Genomic DNA, 20,579 nt, shown 5'->3' with positions numbered 1-20,579 from the left:
ATACTATCACGTCATCTGCAAATAGTGAAAGTTTTACTTCTTCCTTACCAATCTGGATGCCTTTTATTTCTTTTTCTTGTCTGATGGCTGCAGCCAGGACTTCCAGTACTATGTTGAATAAACATGCAGTGAAAATTTTAATCTCCTGGGTCCCCCTAATGTGCAGTAGTCTGGACCAGGCCCATGAGCCTTTTGAGCAATCTAGAGCAGAATGCAGAGTGAGCGCATAGCAACATGACCATTTGTCAGAATAACTGCTTTAAGTTTCCCAAACTATGGAAAGTAAGAGTAAATTGGGACTTTATTCTCCTCTAAGTTATAAATTTTTCTGCTTTAATGTACACATCACAAGTGGTATGAGAACCACTTCCAAGCCCCCTGTATAAATAAACACAGCCAGAGTCTCTGGGACACTGAGACCCACTACAGGAAATGCCCTGTGCTCTGTACCTGATTCTCTTTTCTCAGGATCCATAGACTGCTTTGGGCCCCATTATGGCTGGAGAGAAAAAGCACCTAGTAATAAAAACTGGGCACACTCTTAGCATTTGTTTTCCTGGTGAACTTCAGTGCGCTTAAAAAAAAATAAGAGAACTGATCTAGAAAAATTCAATGTTAACACCCTTTATTTCACATTCACCACCAGGCAAGGTGCAGAGGTGACATTTTAAGTGTACAATTTGGCATTTGTTAAAATGTCAGCAGTTGTAAGTGAAAATGCCAACCAAGGAATACTTTTAACTACGGGGGAAGGCAGTTACACCCAGGAGGTCCGTTCTCCCATGGCCCTCCTACTCAGGTGCTTTGTGGGCCTGGAGACGGCCACCATCAGTCCTCTGCAGTGTGGCCAAAGTGTCCAAACTGCAGATGCAATACCAAGGAGGCGGCAGAAATACAGCAACAGTGATGGCAGACCTGTCTCTATCGTACGTCCTTGAAGCCTCTGGAATGAGGCTGAATGGCAGTGATAATCATGAGGGGCACACCTGGCTTCCCTTTGTCCTGATCTCTTTGTGACAGCAGCAGCAGCTTCCAAGCACCACCTGAGGTGCCTCTGATGGGCTGTCAGGAACAAAAGAACAAAACTGCACTCCAGCAGGATGCAGCCTCCTGAGGGCAAGGCCATGCCTGTGGTGTCATGCCTGTGTCCTCATCACCTATGACCCTTCCTGGCACACAGGGGCAATCAACAAATATTAGTTGGATGAATGAAATGAAAAGTAAATAATCTTCACAATAACCTGGCAAAGAAGGCATTATTTTTATTATTTCATGGTTGGGAATTGAAGTTTCCAGCTAGAGGCATACTGTTAACAATTGAGCTGGAATTTGAACTCAGGTCTACCCCAAACCAGTGCTCAGCTGCCTCTGGGGTTCTGTCAAATAGTGCCAGATTTTTCCTGAAATCATTTTTTTTAAGAATACGAGGGAAAACAAAACAAGTAAAAACCATGGCAGCAAAACCATAGAAAGAACAACTGGTACAGAGAACAGGGTAAGGGCCACACGGACATACCCAAGATAGTAGTTTGCACTGGGCTAACACTCCTGCACTTGATCTGATCTGCAGCCCCAAGACCAGCATGGGCCCTGCCTTGTGTGGAGCTGGGGACTGGGTGAGGGGCTCAGATGGCCTTGGCGTGCACTGAGATGTACCTCCCCTACATCCACATGGCTCCAGGTGGCCCATTCCTTCACCTTAGAGCTTTTGTTTGGTCATCACCTCCTCCGTCAGTGCCTCTCTGTCTCCCCTCATGAGCATCGTCTTCCCCTGTGCTTTTGATCCTTGCCTCTGCAACTCTGTATTTTCCACAACATCTTGTCATCTTTCATACCAGAATTTATTTAGTATGTTTGCTGTCTGCTCATGCCCTCCAGCCCCCAGACTCCACAAGGGTAGAGATTATGATATGCATTCAGCACAAGCACCTTGAACAGCCTAGCATGTAAGAAGTGCTCAATAAACATCTGTTGAATGAAAGAATGAATGAATGGGCAGTAGGAGGAAATGGGTTGGAGAGGGAGGCAGGGGTTAGAACACCAGGAGCCCTGGACACCAGGTAAGGAGTAGAGAATGTGGCTGGCCTGTGAGGCTGTCTGGCTGCTGGGCAGGAGAGTGGGAGGGCCCACAAAGACAGCTGAGGTGAGTGGGATGAAGAGGGCAGTGAAGAGCAATGCCCGGGAGGCACACTCCACAGGACCTGGCAATGGGCTAGAAAAGCAGGGCTCCCACCTGAGCCACCGGGGGAACTGAGGAAGATTTAGCATAAAAGGACGAAATCACTGTGGCTTTTTTTTTTTTTTAAGATTTATTTATTTATGAGAGAGAGAGAGAGAGAGAGAGAGAAGAGGGAGAGGGTGAGAGAAAAAAGCAGACTCTGTGCTGAACGCAGAGCCCGATGCATGGAGCATTCTCACAACCCTGAGATCATGACCCGGGCTGAAACCAAGAGTCAGATGCTCTACTGTGAAGTGATCCACGGAGAATGAGGGGACTGCTCCTTTTACTCTAAACAGAAATTGGAAAATATTTCATCCCGAAAATAACAAAGTATAAAGATAAAAACATCTCATTTGGGTTTCAAATGGTGCTGCAGAGTTAGCAATAATTATATGACTTATGAAAATCTTGATAATAATTTGATAGTACAATGATATTATGTGGGAGATATTCATCAGGTAAGCAGAAAAATCACATGCCAACAATGTAAAGACCCTAAATAGAACTACTTCGAATTAGCTATTTTAAAATTTATATAGGTAATAATGAAATAGGGCTCAAATATTGTATCTGGAAAGCAAAACTCTTCATTGGGTGGTGCCGCCTGAACCTGAAGGCAAATTTCTGAAGACTCTTTACAGAGTAACAACCTAAGAATGGCAGGAGCACTGGAAAACAGAACAGAACATTTCCTGCTAGAACGATACTTCTTATTTGTGCTGATAGCTAGAAAAACCCATAGTCTTGTCACATGTGGAGATACTGGCTACTGGGGCCACAAGTATTCTTTTCCTTCTTCTTTAGAAAATGACACTCAGATTGTCATTAAGGGCCCCCACCTTTAGGCCAGCCAGCAGAGGCCATCTCGTGGCCACAGTAACCAGTTTAAGGGTGGCTTGGGCTATTTCAGAGAGATGCAAGGAGTTGCTTGCTGAGGGCATCTGCAAAAGATGCTTCCTCCTCCTTTCATGGAAGCTACACGGAGAGATATGTTCATCCCACTGGGGAGAAACTAAGCAGTTTTTGCCAAGACTTGCTGGGATGCTGAGGAAGAGAAGTTGGGAAATGGGGGACAGAAGCTGGACCTACTGTATAACTTTGGCTGCCAGATCAAATCTTGCCTGAAGCTAGCCCTTCCTTGGACTTCTAAGTTAGGTAAGCTGAGAAATACCTTGATAGTTTAGATCCTTTTGGGTTTGATTTTCTGTTGTTTGCCACTGGACATATTTAAATGAATACTTGGACAAGCGGTAACAATCACCCAGGTTGTAGACACTTGGGGAAAAGCACTCGGTCAGTGCTGACCCTCCACTCATGCTTCTCCTTCTCAAGGTTGCACGGGAGGGGAGGAGCCTGCTCTCTCTAGCCAAAGGACAGAAAGGGGACAGCCCAGCAAGACAAATACCACAGAAAAACACTGTGGCTGAGTTTAGCAAGCAATTTAGCATGAATCCTCCCACCCTTTATACCTGGCCAAGTTCCTCTTAGTAATTTTCTACCCAGTGACTCTGTCCACCTCCCTACTGGCCGTAAATCCCCAGGTGCCCTTGCTGTATTTGGAGTTGAGTTCAGTCTCTCTCCCCTACTGCAATAATCTTGAATAAGCTCTTCCTTGCCTGTTTAACTCTGTTGCAATTTTTCTTTGACAAAATACAATATATAAAAATTTGTGGGATATAGTTAGAACAGTGGGGGAGAGGGAAATTTTATAGCACAAAAAATGTATACATGAGAAAAAAGGAAAAGTCTTAAAGCAACAATCTAAAATTGCACCTGGAGAACTTAGCAAAAGTAAAGCAAAATAAACCCAAATCAAGCAGAAGAAAGGAAAGACTAAACAACAGAAATCAGGAAAATTGAAAACAGAAAACCCACTGAAACAAATAGCTGGTTCGTTGAAAAGATCAATAACATTGATAAAACTCTATCTAGACTGATAAAGAAAAAAGAGAGAAGACACAAATTACCAATATCAGGAATGAAATAGGGGACATCACTACAGATCCTGCAGACATCAAAATGTTAAGGGAATGCTACAAACAACTATATGCACATCAATTTCACAAATTTTTTTAAAAAATACAACCGACCAAAATTTACCCAATAGGAAACAAGATACTATGAATAACCCTATAAATATTGGTAAAATTGAACACATAATTTCAAAACTCTCCAAAAAGAAACTTCCAGGTCCAGACAATTTTATTAGCAAATTCTACCAAATACTTAAAGAAGAATTTTTTTTAAGATTTATTTTTAAGTAGTCTCTACACCCAACGTGGGGCTCAAAGTGACAACCCTGAGATCAAGAGACACATGCTCTATGGACTGAGCCACCCAGGCATCCCTATTTAAAGAATTAACACAAATTCCACACAATATCTTCCAGAAAATGCAAGAGGAAGGAACATTTCCTATTTCATGAAACTAGTGTTATCCTGGTATCCAAACCAGATAAAAACAGATCTGTATTTCTCATGAATATATATACACAAAAATCCTTTAAAAATATTAATACATAGTGGCATTAAAATAGACATACAGACCAACAGAACTGAATAGAGAGCCCAGAAATAAACCCATAATTATATGGTCAATTGATTTACAACAAAGGAGTCAAGAATATCCAATGGGGAGAAGACAGTCTCTTTGATAAATGGTGTTGAGGAACCTGGACAGATACATGCAAAAGAATGAATCTAGACTACTATCTTACACCATGTAAAAAAATTAACACAAAATAGATTAAAGACTTGAATGTAAGACCCGAAACCATAAAACTCCTCGAAGAAAACATAGGTGGTAAGCTTCTTGACATCAGTCTTAGCATTGATCCCACTCCAAAAGCACAAATAAACAAGTGGGAGTAGATCAAACTAAAAAAGCTTCTGCAAAGAGAAAAAAAAAGGCAACCTACTGCATGGGAAAAAAATTGTAAATATATCCTATATATATAAATATATAAATATAATATATGTAAATATATCCATATATCCTATAAGGGGTTAATATCCAAAATATATAAGGAATTCAAACAACTCAATAGCAAAAAAAACCAATCTGATTAAAAAATGAGCAGAGGACCTGAATAGACATTCTTCCAAAGAAGACATACAGATGGCCAACAGGCACATGAAATGATGCTCAACATCACTCATCATCAGGTAAATGCAAATCAAAACCATGAAGAGATATTATCTCATACCTGTTAGGATGGCTATTATCAAAAAGACAAGAAATAACAAGTTTTGGCAAGGATTGGAGAAAAGGGAACCCTCGTGCACTGTTGGTGGGAATGTAAATTGGTGCAGCCACTGTGGAAACAGGGTGGAGACTTCTCAAAAAATTAAAGATAGAACTATCGTATAATCCAGTAATTCTACTACTGGGTAATTGCCTGAAGCAAACAAAAACATGAATTTGAAAAGACACACACACACCCCTATGTTTATAGCAGCATTATTTACAATAACTAAGATACGGAAGCAACCCAAGTGTCCACTGATGGATGAATGGATTTAGAAGATATGGTATGTATATACAATGGAATGTTACTCAGCCATAAAAAGAAGGCGATCTTGCCATTTGCGACAACAAAGCTAACATAGAAGATGACTGAACACTTGGGATATTAAAGAATTCATAACAATACAATTTGTGAGGTCAGATATTTTGAATTACAAAACATGGGTGAATTCTGAGCCGGAACCACTCAGTGCAAGTGGCACGACAGTGACACAAGGGCAGTGACAAAAACTGGCCTGTCGATGCAGAAACATTAGGAGGGGCATCTTGTTGGCCACACCCGACAAGGAGGTATTAGGAGATGAAGAAATGGTGAGAATGTGGCTCCTGGCAAGTGCAGTAAGAAGAGAGAGGTCCTCCGCACCTGCCCAGGAGCAGGCCTTCATAAAAATATGATAGGTCCAAGAGAGACACACAAAACAAAGATTGACATGCATGACCCCTAAAGAATCTGAGTCAAGGGAAGAAGAGAATTGAGGCTAATGACCAACTCCCAGCCAGGATGGAGAACATGACAGTCCAGCTCGGGGAAGAGGCTGGGCATACACTGTTAACATGTGGCAATCCTGATGATGATTCCAAACCACGCGACTTTGAGACATGGGAAGGCAAGTCAAGGGTGGATCACACACCCAGGTTTTCTCTCAGTAAGTACTTGGTGCCTACCAGGTGCAGAGCCAGGCCACGATGGGGAGTAAGTCGACAAAAGAGGCAAAAAGTCCCTGTTCTCATGGAACATACAATCTAACAGGGTAAACAGAAGTCAACAGGCAGTTAAAACACCAAGTAGTGGCCATCAGGACAAGTACAGGGAATGTCTAGGAGGATACTAGACCGGGGTTTTGATAAAGCAAATACTGATCAATGAACCACTCGATGCAAAGAGAACTCAAAGAATGAGGGTTTTAGGTGGATGAAAATGATCAGATGGGGGCTTCTACTTCCACTCAGGATGGACACAGTTGAAAAGAAAGGGCTCCCACCTAACAAGGAAGGTAAGAAACACAACCTATAATGTAAAGCCCTAAAAATACACGTATATTTTGACTCAGGAATTCCATCTCTGGGAATGCTATGGAAATTATTAGAAAAATGTTCCAAAAAAAACCCAAACCATACACGTATGTTTATGGCATCTCTGTATAAAATAAGTACAACTGAAAACAATCTAAACGACCGTCACCAGGGACAGCCATCAAGTGGGGTGTAAAGTAGCTGTTAAAATGATGATGTGGACTTCCAGTGGAAAGTAGTGGCCAAATGCACACATTATGTTATACCTTCTCCTTCCAAAAATTCAACTGAAATAACAGAAAATAAAAAAAACAAGAGCATCACTAAAAACTTGGGAGGAGTGCTACCCACAAACCAGAGACACTGGAGATTACTGCAAGAGAATAAAACACAGCAAGAGATTAACCTGGAAATGTAATAGAAAATACGAACTTACATGCTGTACAGGCAAAAGCAAGGACCTCATAAAAAGTGTGTTTTCCCAGGGGCGCCTGTGTGGCTCAGTTGTTAGGCAACTGCCTTCAGCTCAGGTCATGATCCCAGGGTCCTGGGATGGAGCCCCACATCGGGCTCCCTGCTCTGCGGGAAGCCTGCTTCTCCCTCTCCCACTCCCCCTGCTTGTGTTCCCTCTCTTGCTGTGTCTCTTTGTCAAAAAAACAAACAAACAAAAAAACAAACCAACCTTAAAAAAAAAAAGTGCGTTTTCCCAGTAGAACTCATAAATTACTCTTTGATGAGAAGCGGCAGCTAAGAGAAAAGGTGCAGTAGGCACCTGCTTTCCGAGGAGGCACTAGTGTTAGAACTGCTTGTGGTGAGCCAGGTAAAGACCACAGAAGAGCTCTCTAAAGTGGGGTGTCCAAAAAAAGACCTTCCTAAGGTGGGTGCAAAGTCCAGAGAGCATAGGGCCCTGAGCAGGGCCGTGGCTCCTGCAGGTGTGAGCCCACCCAGCCCCACATGACCACCCACGGTGAGCACTGGGTACCCACACACGTAGAGGCCAGATGAAGGCTGGCAGGATGTGGTCCAGACCAGTGACGGGACCCACAGGGTAGACAGATGTGTCGTGAACGGAAAGGAAAGGGCACTGAAGTTTTTTTCTACACATGTCCACACTATTTGAATTTATCACAAATATATACTCATATGTATATATTTTTACAGTGCATATTTAAATAATTAATGTATTCAATTCATATATTTAAATAATTCAAATGTTTAAATCTAAATATAGATTCAGGTCAGTATTAATGTATGATATCAAGACATGATAAACAAAATTGAGAAGTATAAAAGTGAGGTTTTATTTTGGTAGAAAAACAGTATTTTATAAATATATGTACTTAGCAAAAAGTCAATAAGGATAGACACCAAAATGTTAACCACAGTTAATTCTGCATGGTGGAATAATAGGTGACTTTTATTAGTTTTTGTTTGTTTTTACATTTCTGCACTTAAGGAACTGTTCTGAGATGAAAAATTAGTAATGAATCATCTTTAATTAAAAAATATAAAGCCATTTAAAAAGCTAATTGCTTTGAGTGTTATTAAAGCTGCATCATAAATTCAAGGGTATTTACAGCTTTTTTCATCAGAGGCAGTCTGGAACAACAACAAAGAAATGGAGGAGGTCATCAGAACATCAGACATTTCAACACATCTCTGGACCTCAGAAGCTTCCTGTCCAGTACAAATGTGAAGATGAGGAAGGGGAAGTGGGAACGGGGTGTCCCTTTTGCCCTCAACCCCAGCACGCATGACTCTCTGGATGGAAAGGACCCCTCACTAACTCAACACATCATGACAACAGGGAGTATGTGTCTTGTTCCCCCACTATGTTCCCAAAACAGAGCAGGTGCTAAGTGAGTATCAGCTCAGTGGATCAACAGAGTAAAACACAGCTAACAACATGGGTCCCTCTCTTAGAAACAGAAAGTGCACAGGCAAACACACATACAGGCAAAAACTCAACTCCGAGGCACAGAAACTGGCGTCTACCAATGGGCGCTAACTTACCGGATGCCTGGCTGAAAGTCTTCCGGTCACAGTTCCAGTCTGATTCCACGTAGAGGAAATGGAGCCCTTTATCAGTTAAGAAGAATCAGTTTCAGCGCTGGCAATGTCATGTGAAGTCAAGAGCACAGTGACCCTTAGTCTCCCTGCACACAGCACACACTCACTGCTCTCCTGCAGATGTCCACAAGCTGCTGGCCCGAAGCCCCCAACCCTGAAAGGTCTCTGGGTGTCAGCCAACTGCTGACCAACAAGGAGGTTCCCCCTAACCCATGCAGAAACTGCAACAGGACATGTGGGTCTTCAGGTCCCTTCAAGCCCCTGAGCATGGGGAGAGGAGGACCATGTGCCACGGGGGCTCAGCATAGACTCCAGGTGGGGCTGTGCAGCCAAGACAGGGGCCCAGACGGAACACCTCTGCCTGCAGGCTCCTCCTCCTTCCCTGCAATGGGCGCAGGAAGAGGCTCAGTGACAAGTGTCACAGTGCCTGGGAAACCCCAGGGCTTTGGTGTACATGCAGCTCCAGGTCTGAGGGCATGATGACCACTCAGGCTATAAAGAGACCCGAGTAATAACAAAATCATGGTTCACAGCTCAAGAATATTTGGTGATTTCATCGTTAACTAAAATTTCAGGAAATTGTACATGTATCTGAAGCCACGTGGAAACCACATTCCTGGGCACAGGATCTCATTTAGCTCAGTTACCTTTCTCATGCAAGCTAGTAATCCATCCACAAAGGCTGATTTGATCTTGTGAACCTAGGTTACACAGACAAGAGTAATCATTTTCTTGTTTCAGCATCCAGCAGGAACAAGCATCAGAGCAGTGTTCCACAGAGCGCTGGGCATGTGGCGTTCAAGTGTCAGCTCCAGGAGGCTCCGCAACAGGCTGGTGTGGTACCCACAATTAAATAACAATGACCCACAGAGAAAGACGGCACCCTACCCTCTTTCCAGAATAATTCTGGAATGATTCTTTTCACAGAAACGTTGCAGAGATAAATGGGGAGCCCTGGGTACCCACCCTCCCGCATCCCCTAGGGTGCCTTTAGTTCTTTTCCAATCGTTTCGTCCCTTCAAGGAGAAGTCCATTTGGTGCCATGACCAAGCCCTGTCGGCTGCCACACCTCAGGAGAGCAGCAGGCCACAGGTTCAGGGAGTGACAGACTGATGGTACAAGCGGCAGCCAAGCTATGGGCGCGGTTCACAAACAACAGAGAACACACGCAGGTGCGTGGACAGAGGAAGCATTGGGTGCTGAGGAAGAAGGGGGCATGTCAGAGGACAAGCGAGCCAACGTGTTCAGAGGGCCGCAGGGAACCTTGCCAGGCCCGGGGCTGGGGAGCGGGAGGAGGCCCTCGAGAGAGGCTTCTGAACTCTGTGCTGGTGGAGTCTAGTCCACAGCGAAGTCACCCGATGACAACACACACGTCCCCTTCCCATCTTCATCCGTCCTCGTCCGCGTGGGACCCTGTGGCGTAGTGCCAGGCGGGGTGCACGAGAGCAGCGCTGGAACCAGGCCGGCTTGAACAAGCTCTGTTCCCCTCAGAACACTGCCAGGGCTACTGCTGTGATTATGGACTGATGGCTCTTATCAGAGGTGGGGCCAGATGGCTCCCCTCCCTCACCAACTCACTCACACACAAAGGGAACTTACCCGTCTATATTCCAAAATTATCTTGGGTAATGGATGAAGGTCCTGCACAGCACTTAACTGAAAAATGAGAATAAATGTCACCAATATAATTCCTTCATTTAATTTTAACATTTTGAACACTTATTTTCAGCTGGAGAAAATCCTAATAATAAATGGTCTGTATTGACCATATTTTCCAAAGTGAAGATTCATAATAAATTCAGTTTATCAAGTGTCTTAATCTAAGTCCCTTACAAAATCATTGCTGTACATATGAGAGCTAAAGGAATTTCACACAAGCTTGGAAATAAGATTGCTTCTGAGATTTAAATTCATGAAATCTAAATCCAGGGTATGTAAAATACCACGTAGGAGAATAAACTAAGAAAATGCCTACAAATACGTAACTCAAGAGTTTATTAGGAACACCCAATGAGTTTCAATTACAGTTATCCAGGCATAATGGCAGGGAGGTAACATCAGAATAGGATTATGGATTTTAAAACTAATTTTAAAAGGTCAAAATATTACATATAGGACAACACAAGATCCTAAGAACGTGGTTTGTTCAATTACCACAAAGTGAACATGCTTGGGTAAGGCAATGCACACGGAACATTCCAGGTCCCCTGCGGGTCCCTGCCCCTCCCCTGCAGGTAGCCACCACTCTGACCTCCACCATCAAGGCCACTTTTCCCAGCTTTCGAACTTCGTATCCATGCAACAGGACAGACACTCTGTGTGTGTGGTTTTGTTCAACAGGGTGGTTTTAAGGTTCACCTGTGTTGTATGAAGCAGCATTTCATTTACTTGTACTCCTGTTTTCAATTGTTTGTTTGAATGTAGGACAACTATATTTTCTCGTTGATGGATACTAGTGGGTTGTTTACGGGCCATGATGAGTAGTGCTGTTGTGAACATTGTGGAGCCCGATTTTGGTTAACATATGTCTGCAGTTCTGTTGAGCAGAAACAGAGAGAGGAATGGAATCGCAGGGCCAACTGAAGCAGAGGCAACACCAGCCAGTTCTCCCAAGTGAAGGCACCCGTCTGTTCCCCACCAGCACCATGTGGATGTTCCAGTTGCCCCACATCTTTGCCAACACATGTCCCAGGCCTTAATGTTAGCCATTCTGGTAAATGTGAAGTGATACTGCATGGTAGTTTTATATGTATTTCCCCAGTGACTAATATACTTGGACAGTATTCACATACTCATTGACTAATTAGGTATCTTCTCTCATTAAACCCCTGTTGATGTTTTTTGCTCATTTAAAAAATTGGTTTGCATGTCTTCCCCCCCCCCTTGATTTGTAGGAATTTGTTATTCTGGACAGTGTTTTCTTCAGCTGGTTACATTTACTGGAAATCTCCCTGCATTCTGTGACTTGCTTATTTACTTGTTTAATGGCATCTCTTCATAAACAGAGATTCTTAATTCTACTATTGCCAAATTTATCAATCTTTTCCTGTATGGGTAATGCATCTTGTGTTCTGTTTAGGAACATTCACCCACCTCAGGGTCTTTTTTTTTTTTTTAAAGATTTTATTTATTTATTCATGAGAGACAGAGGGAGAGAGAGAGAGAGAGAAGCAGAGGGAGAAGCAGGCTCCCCGCTGAGCAGGGAGCCCGATGTGGGGCTCGATCCCAGGACCCTGGGATCATGACCTGAGCCGAAGGCAGACACTTAACCATCTGAGCCACCCAGGCGCCCCCACCTCAGGGTCTTGAGGATATTCCCTTATGGTTATCTTATGCAATCTTCATTGTTTTGCTTTTTGTATTTAGATGTACAATTTGCTTGGAGTTTATTTTTGTGTATGGTGTGAAAGAGGGGTCATTTATGGAACGAGCCCTCCTTATTCACTCCTTGGCAAAGCCACCCTCTCAGAGATTGTGCCTTTCATACGCACGTGTGGACTCCCCATCCTGGGTCCACTGGCCTGTTTGTTCATGCTCCAATCAACACTAGCCTGTGCTACTTAGTTCCTGGCAATCCCTATTGATTTAGGATTAGTCTTGATGTCCAACAGCCTAAGTCCTCCAGTAGTGCTTCCCAAGATCACAGTGGCTCTTAGTTTTTTGCATTTCCATGTCAATTTGGGAATCAGCTTGCCAGCTTCTCCAAAAAACTGCTGCTAAGATTGTTTTGAATCTGTAAATCAGGTTGGGCTAACTCTCATGTAACAGTGTAAGGCATGAAGTTGCATCCCCGTCTGTTTTAATAAAGACTGAGGACCCAAGGGTCTTGGCTGGCCACAGAATCATAACCCGGAGAGCCGACACTGGTGTCATGGGAGTAGGCGCTGCCCAGGGGGAGGCACCCTACCTCAGTACAATCCAGAATTGCCGTTTACTTAGAAAAGCTATCCCCAGGGGGATGACAGTACATGAAAACACTTAGCCAAGAAACCTGCTTAAGATCGGCTAGCTCTCCTTATCTTGATACCTTACTCATCTAACCACAGTCTCTCTGTATATCCCTACTTCAGCCGTCCGAGAACCCTTGGAAAGATTTAAGTATTTGATCTCATAAAACTTTGGACAAAGCCCTACCAGCATTGGTTCACGATCAGAGGCAGTTCCGCAGCCGTCTGCCGCCCTGCGAGCTTTATCACACAGTCCGTGTTGGCTCCTGACAGCACATTCTTCTCGGCTCCTTTCTTTCTATGGCCAATCTGCAGCCTCTTGTTGGCGCCTCCTCTTTCCCTGACCTCTATGGGTCAGTTTCTCAGCGTTAGGTTCTGCAGTTATCAATGCTGGCCGGCTTATGAAAAACAGCCGGGAGCTTCAAAAACATGCCTGGGTCTGGGCCGTCCAACCCACAGACACGATTCTGTGGATCAGTCGTCAGCCTGGGCATTAGTGTTTTTCCAAAGCTTGGGCCAGGGTAGGGGACCACCATCCCAGGGCAACTTTACTAAAAACTGGCTGACCACTTCCAGCACAAGACTTTTCACTGACCTGACCGCTCCTGTGACATCTCTGTGCCCGTGTCTTCTGGACATCTCTGTCTTAGTAAGTCCAAGGTGAATGCTTGACCCCACCCCCACCCCAGGAAATTGTTCCTCTCCCAGTTTTCCCTGAGTAATGGCCTGTTCTCTCTGCTCAGTTGCACAACTAAGAAAACCAAGAGCTACCCCCACAGTCTTTTGTTGATGCTCACATGAACTCACACTTAGAGTTCCTTTCTGCTCTAAAAATGCTCTGGAAATTCTTCCGCTGCTCCATCTTCACAGCTGTCAGCTGGACCACAAAGACTTCTGCCCTCACACTATAGTAACAGCCTATTAACGAGACTCCTCCCTCCTCCAACCAGCTTTAAGAGTGGACTTTTCAGGACATGGCTAACATCTGTTAGGATGGGCAGAATCCAAAGCCCTGACAACACCACATGCTAGCGAGGATGTGGAGCAGCAGGAACTCTCATCCACGGCTCGTGGGAAGGCAGAATGGTGCAGCCACTTTGGAAAACAGTTTGTCAGTTTCTTGCAAAATTCAATATACTCTCACCATACGATCCAGCAATCATGCTCCTTGGTATTTACCCAGAGGAGCTGAAAACTTACGTCCACACAAAAACCTGTACACAGATGCTTATAGTAGCATTCTTCCTCATTGCCAAAACCTGGAAGCAACCAAGATGTCCTTCAGTAGGTGAATGGGTAATAACTGTGGTCCAACCAGACAATGGACTCTTATTCATCATTAAAAAGAAATGAGCTATCCACTAGGAAAGACATGGAGGAACTTTCAATGCACATGACTAAGGGAAAGATGCCAGTCTGAAAAGGCTACATACTGTATGGTTCCATCTACAGGACATTCTGGAAAAACGCAAAACTACGGGGACAGTGAAAATACCAGGGTGGGGGGAGGGAAAAAGGGGGAACATGTGGAGCACCAGGGTGTTTAGGGCAGTGAAGCCACTCTGTGATACCATAATGGTGGACACCCGTCCTGACACATTTGTACAGACCCACAGAATGTGCAACACAAAGGGTGACCCCGGAGATAAACTATGGACTTTGGATGATGATGATGATGTGTCAGCCGAGGTTCACCGAGTGTAACAAATGGTCCCACTGGTGGGGATGTGGACAGTGGGGGAGAGGGTGGGGAGTGGGTGTGGTGGGGGTGGGAGGAAGGCAGTATATGAGACTTCTCTGCACCTTCTGCTCAATAGTGCTGTGAAATAAAACATAAAATCTAATAAAAATAAAAGCCTAATAAAACTGTATCTAAGATCACAGTTGTGCCCTTACTTGAACTGTTCGAGGCTACACATTTTACCTGAAGTCCACATCCTTCCACATGGGGAAGGGAACAGGAAGGGAAGGAAAGAAGAGAGGAGTCTTAATTCTGAATTTAGAACCATGTACATGAGCTCCCTAGTTCATCTTTTTTCAAATGCACAAAACAGTATGACTTGGTCAGTTAAGTAAGAGAGGTTAATATGATTTACCTCGATCATGTCTTTGTGAAAAATAATTAAGGTCATTAATTCTGTCTACAAGAAAGCACATCAACACCACAAGAGCGTTTCATTTCCTTTCTTAGTTGCTGGTTGTCTGGAAGAGCTAAGCAGCAGCAAAGGGAAGGGCAACACTGTCAGCTGGTGCCAGGACAGAGAATAGATCAGACCGAGACCCTCAGCTCCAGGCCCCATGGGGGCAAGTGTGCGGCTTTTCCAGCTACCGCTGCCACTCCACCTCTAGGGCGCAGTGCCCCTCTGCAGTGTAGGTGTGAAATCCAGGCCAGAGTTTCCCCAGCAGGATGGGGCCTGCTCCATGCTGTCCCGGATCTCCGTGAACAGACACTTGTGCTGGTTCAGGCTGCTCGGCTCTGGAGATGCAGTGCACAAGTCAAACATGGGCTTTGATTAGGACAGCCTACATCCTAGAGCAACAAGCCAACCAGGAACTAAGGTAACTCTAGGTGCAGGAAACAGATCTGGGTGAAGAAACAGGTTGCGCCTGGGGGTCTTACTGTTGTCTGTGTGGCCAGGGGAGGCCTCTCTGAAAGCAGCACTTAAGCCAACAATCAGAAGCCACTGCGCAAACCTCAGGAGAGTCTCCAGGCCAGGAAAGAGCCCGTGCAGAACCTGTGAGGAGCAGTGTGCTCATGGGGCACTGGGAGCGAGGGGGTCCAGAGAAGGGGCAGGGCCAGACCCAGGGCCTGCAGACATACGGGAGGGCTGGGGCCTTAATCTAAGGGTCACGGGAAACCCCTGGAATGTACATCAGGGGAATAACATGATTTTTCTAATGTAAAACATGGCTCTGCCTGGATGTGATGGATAACCATCAGGGAAGCTGCTGAGGGGGCTTTGCAGGGCTGTGAATGGGAGGTGACTGAGGTGGTGACCACGAGGACTGAGGGAGCAGACAAACTCAAGAACCTATGTTTGTAGGTAGAGACTGTAAAGCTGGCTGTGGGGTGAGGCTGGAAGAAAATCCAAGATGACTCGTAGGTTTCTGGATGAAGTAGCTAATAATTATAGCCAGTACTTGCTGGGTTTTGAGAGCTCATATGTCAGGCATTGTCCTAAGTACTGTTTTACACACAGGCACACATCCACACACTTGTTGAACACTCACAGGATTGCTGTAGGGAAAGGACTGTTATTATCCTTCTTTTACAGGTCAGGAAACTGAGGCACAGAGGAGTCAAAGACATGCCCCAGCTATGCAGGTGGACATGGTAGCTGACTCCACTGCCCTTACTCCACCCACTGCTGGCTCCCAAGGACCCAGGAGGATGGGCGTCCACTGAGGTGGGGAAGGGGGCAGATTCAACCCCCTTTGGGACACATCACTCTACAGAGTCTGTGATCCACTCAAGAACTGCCATCTGAGCCCACTGAGGGCCGCACATGGGGACTGTCAGAAAGCAAGGGGCTCTGGCAGGACTGAGATGGGCACAGTGTGCAGTGCTGGAGTGGCCATGTGCGTAGGGAGGGAGGCTGCTGCTAAGTCAAATGCTGGACACGGCACAGAGAGCACAGGCTGGAGCCCCCAAACCTGGCTCTCACCGTAGCAACACAAGCCCACGGCAGGGACGCCTGGGTGGCGCAGTCAGTGAAGCGTCTGCCCCACGTCGGGCTCCCTGCTCAGTAGGGAGCCTGCTTCTCCCTCTGCCGCTCTCCTCACCCCTGCTCACTCTCTTTCTCTCTCAAATGAATAAATAAAATCTTAAAAACAAAAACAAGTCCACTAACTTACTGATCCCCACTCTGCATGCTTTCATGAATATTATTTACTGGATTCTGGACATCTATTTATACTCTGCCATTCTTTTTTTTTTTAACAGATATCTTTTAAAGATTTATTCATTTATTTTAGAGAGCGAGCAGAAGAGGGAGAGGCAAAGAATCCCAAGCAGAGTTCCCGCCAGGTGCGGAGCTCAACTCAGGGCTCAATCCTACTACCCTGAAACCATGACCTGAGCCAAAATCAAAAGTCGAGGACACTCAACACACTAAGCCACCCAGGTGCCCCTATACTCTGCCATTCTGATAGAGTAGACTCTCACTTCTCCCTGTTTATAAAACAGGCTCCTCTCAGGGGAAAGGTAGCTCAAATTTTCTAAAATAAATCTAGGGGGACACCTGGGTGGTTCAGTTGCTTACGCATCTGCCTTTGGCTCGGGTCATGATCCCAGGGTCCTGGAATCGAGTCCTATATTGGGCTCCCTGCTCAGTGGGGAGTCTGCTCCTCCCTCTGCCGCTCCCCCTGCTTGTGCTCTCTCTCTCTGACAAATAAATATAAAATCTTTTAAAATAGCCTTCCACATCTATATTAAAAGTAAAATAAATCTAGGAAAGGAGAAGACTGACAACCTTCCCCATTTCTAGTTTCTGGCAGCCTCTAGTTTCTAAGAGGCTGTGATTGGATTGACAACAATTTGTTTTCAGAACAAAATTCCACCTAATTTTCCTTTGAAGAAAATGAAGTCAGTGGCTTGCTTCTGGAAAACTGTACTGTCTGCCTCTTTCTCATGGTTCATACTAGGAGGGCAGCCTTTTGGGGAGCACCTTGTGGGAGCACCTGCCACACAGCCCACTGCAGGGGGCACGGGTGGGTCTGAGGGCGACTCTGTGTAGGTGTGCTACTGTCTCAAAAAGAAAGGGGACAATTTTTGAACTTACCACAGATTCTGACGTGGACGGGAGTCTCTGCAGCCCCGTTCTGGGAAGAGTCTCCCTGGGACTCAGCAGGTGTAGCTTTAGCTTGCCGAAGAGGATCTTCAACAAAAGCAGTGACACGTGATGAGCGGGTCTCAGATTTGAGAGAAACTGAACATCACTACCACAGCCACAGAAGGCCTACCCAATTAGATGCTACAAACACTCAAATTCTGAATTCATACTTTTCTTGGATTTACAGGCTTTGAAGGAATGAATCTCAATGTGAGAAAACATGGACAACTTACATTCTTTCTAGATCAACATAAAATAATATTTATAAATTCAGAATAAATCTCTCTTTAATCCCTAAGTATGTTTTATAAAAAAACAAAAACAAAACTTAGTTTTACCTCTCGAAGCTGATTATTACTTGTTATAAGAAACTGCTCTCCTGCAACAAAATGGGCTTCTTGCTCCAATTCCTTGAGACGAGACTGTGAATGTGACACAAAATCTCACTAATGGTTTTCACAATGAAAGATTATTTAATTTGCTCATCAAACAGTTCTCAACAAAAGTTCTTATAAGAATAAAAAATAGCCTACAATGTACCAAACTGGACATTAAAAATATATACTTTGACTCATAGTGGAAAACTCGGGCTCATAGAATCATCCTCTCCCAAACTTCAGGAAGCAAATGAAAGAAGCAAAATAGGAAATAACACACCAAAATAAGGGGAAGAATGAATTCTCCAGGAATATTACTACTAGAAAAGGGATCTAGCATCATACCACAAACTTGAAAGCATCCAAGTAGGTAAAGGAGGTAGGACCAATGACCTCATAGTGCCCTCCCACCCAGCAGAGAGAGCAGCCACAGGGGACACCAGGGACACGCTCTGGACACAGCCTGGCTTGAGGGGTGGGAGGCACAGGTGGTCCAGGTGAAAAAAATCTAACCATGCCCCATGCAACGGCTGACAGTGAGGAGCGGAGCACAGCTGAATTTATAAGCCCCTTGTCCCCTTGCCACTTCCGTCAGAAGAAAAGTGGAAGGCAGCCAGGACTTAAAAACATAATTATAGAAGAAAACAGAAAGCAGAAGCTAAACCAACCCACTCTGGTGAAATATCATCTGCATTCTATTCTTCATCAGATGAGGACGGCCTTGAGTCTGAGATTTTGAAAGAAGTTACAAAGAGGGTCCAGAGAAGTTAGGAGCAGACAAGTCTGGTCCAAGAAAAGAGTATGTAGGTGAAACGAAGAAGCCAGAAACACTTGCCTCAGTTAAAGTATGCCAAAACTCAGTAGTCAAAGAAACAAATGATAAAAAGAAAACCAAGGAACAGAGCATTAAAGGACAGAAAATGGATCCCTTCAGGAGTAAGCCATACCTTAGGGAACAAAAACTCCAGCAACAAACTGAGCTTCCAGTTAAAATGGCACATAAACTTGCACATTAGTGCACTCCTCGTGTTCAGGCACAAGAAGAAATGGATAAATATAAACAGAGAAAAACAAAAAGTTCTTAAAAGAACAAAACAAAACATAAACATCTCTTCAGAGCAGGACTAGATACAAAGTACAAAGCAGCAGGCAGAAGGAAAGGAAAACCCAGCTGGGCTCTGGGGCCTGTGGCCAGGCCGGAGGAAGCTGGGCCAGCTTGGACCAGTTACCTGCTGCCTCATGACAAACCAGTCCAAAGCACACTGCCATGGATCAGCACCTTGGGTGGGGCTGAGCTAGGTGCAGTGCTGGCTGCATGGCCGCGCGGGGAGATTCACTTCAAACTGTCGCCCATTTAAAAATGACCTTAACTGGCTTTTTCTTATTGATAAGAGTTCTCTATTACAGTCTGCATATGAGTCCTTTGTCAGATGCATGAAAATACAATCAAAATCCCAGCAGGGTGTTTAAAAAAGTAGATCAAAGAATTTTATATGGCAATGCAAAGAGCCTAAGACTGGACAATACCATGTGGAAGAAACAAAAAGATGGAAGACAGACCGTCGGGTGTTAAGACATGTGATCACAAAGCTGCCAAGGCGTATTAGCACAGGACAGATTTTTAAAAATTTTTTATTGTTATGTTAATCACCACATATTACATCATTAGTTTGTGATGCACAGGATTTAAAAAAAAACACATGAAACAGAACAGAGTCCAGAAAAAGATTCACATTACACAGTGTTAAAAATAAAACACACATGAAGACCAGCCTTGAAGATTCCCCAAGCAGGTGAAACCCGTGTAGTCCTACAAGCAATGCTTCATTTAATCTAGTCTGCAAGATCAGGGAGGCTAACTTGATCTGGGTCTCTTCTTGCTTGTGTCTCTGAAAATCATAAGTGAATCTCAAACTGTGCCCCCCAAAATCCTAATGCAGTAGTCCACCACCGTGAGGAATAACCAGTTCCTGCCTCCACACCATATAAGCTGCTTTATGATAAGAGACCTCTGAGCCTCACTCCATGGCTTGGTTTGAGTGCTCCTGGTTTGTAAGCCGTCTTTTTGGTGTGTGCACAATAAAGTTTTGCTACTTACTACTTCAGTGCTCCACTGGTCTTGCTTCTGTTTTTCTCTGAACTTTTGACAGCAGTGATCTGACTTATGACACAGATGTTACTGTAATTCAGTAGGGAAACAATGGCACTTTTAATAAACGATGCTGAAATAAACAGAAATCAACTTGGGGAAAAAAATCTGAACCATACCTAATACCATATAGAAAAATTAATGTGAAATGGATGGTAGGCTTAAAATAATACAGCTTATAGAAGAAAACAGAAGAATATCTTTACTAGAAGGCAGACAAAAGATATCAGCACATAAAAATTCTTAAACATTTAAAAAATGGTTCACTGGACTTCATTAAAATAAAGAGATTCTGTTCACCAAAAGATAGCACTATTAAGAGAGTGAAAAGACAAGCCATATACACAGACTGAGCTGGAAAGTATTTTAGGTTCTACGGGCCACATATGGCTCCTGTCACATATTCTTCTTTATCTTTGCTTATGTGTTTATCTTTTTAAAAAT

The 20,579-nt window shown here is 44.3% G+C and overlaps 1 protein-coding gene across 1 annotated transcript in view; it reads right to left on the bottom strand.

The window, feature by feature from the left end:
• Window positions 1–20,579, bottom strand: part of LOC114196851 (DNA polymerase nu) — a 97,667-nt gene that overhangs the window by 66,765 nt on the left and 10,323 nt on the right. The window contains exons 3-7 of the mRNA XM_028087656.2: window positions 17,948–18,031; window positions 17,559–17,654; window positions 10,430–10,486; window positions 9,478–9,531; window positions 8,774–8,839 (exon numbers count right to left, since the gene is read on the bottom strand). Of these exons, the coding sequence (XP_027943457.2) occupies window positions 8,774–8,839; window positions 9,478–9,531; window positions 10,430–10,486; window positions 17,559–17,654; window positions 17,948–18,031 (357 nt within the window). The remainder of the gene's footprint in view (window positions 1–8,773; window positions 8,840–9,477; window positions 9,532–10,429; window positions 10,487–17,558; window positions 17,655–17,947; window positions 18,032–20,579) is intronic.

The sequence above is a fragment of the Eumetopias jubatus genome, unplaced genomic scaffold (genome assembly GCF_037043125.1).
Source record: "Eumetopias jubatus isolate StellerSeaLion01/CBP00866 unplaced genomic scaffold, mEumJub1_p1.0 scaffold_2, whole genome shotgun sequence".
In the NCBI taxonomy this organism is placed as follows: domain Eukaryota; kingdom Metazoa; phylum Chordata; class Mammalia; order Carnivora; family Otariidae; genus Eumetopias; species Eumetopias jubatus.
This window is presented reverse-complemented; position numbering and strand designations above follow the sequence as displayed.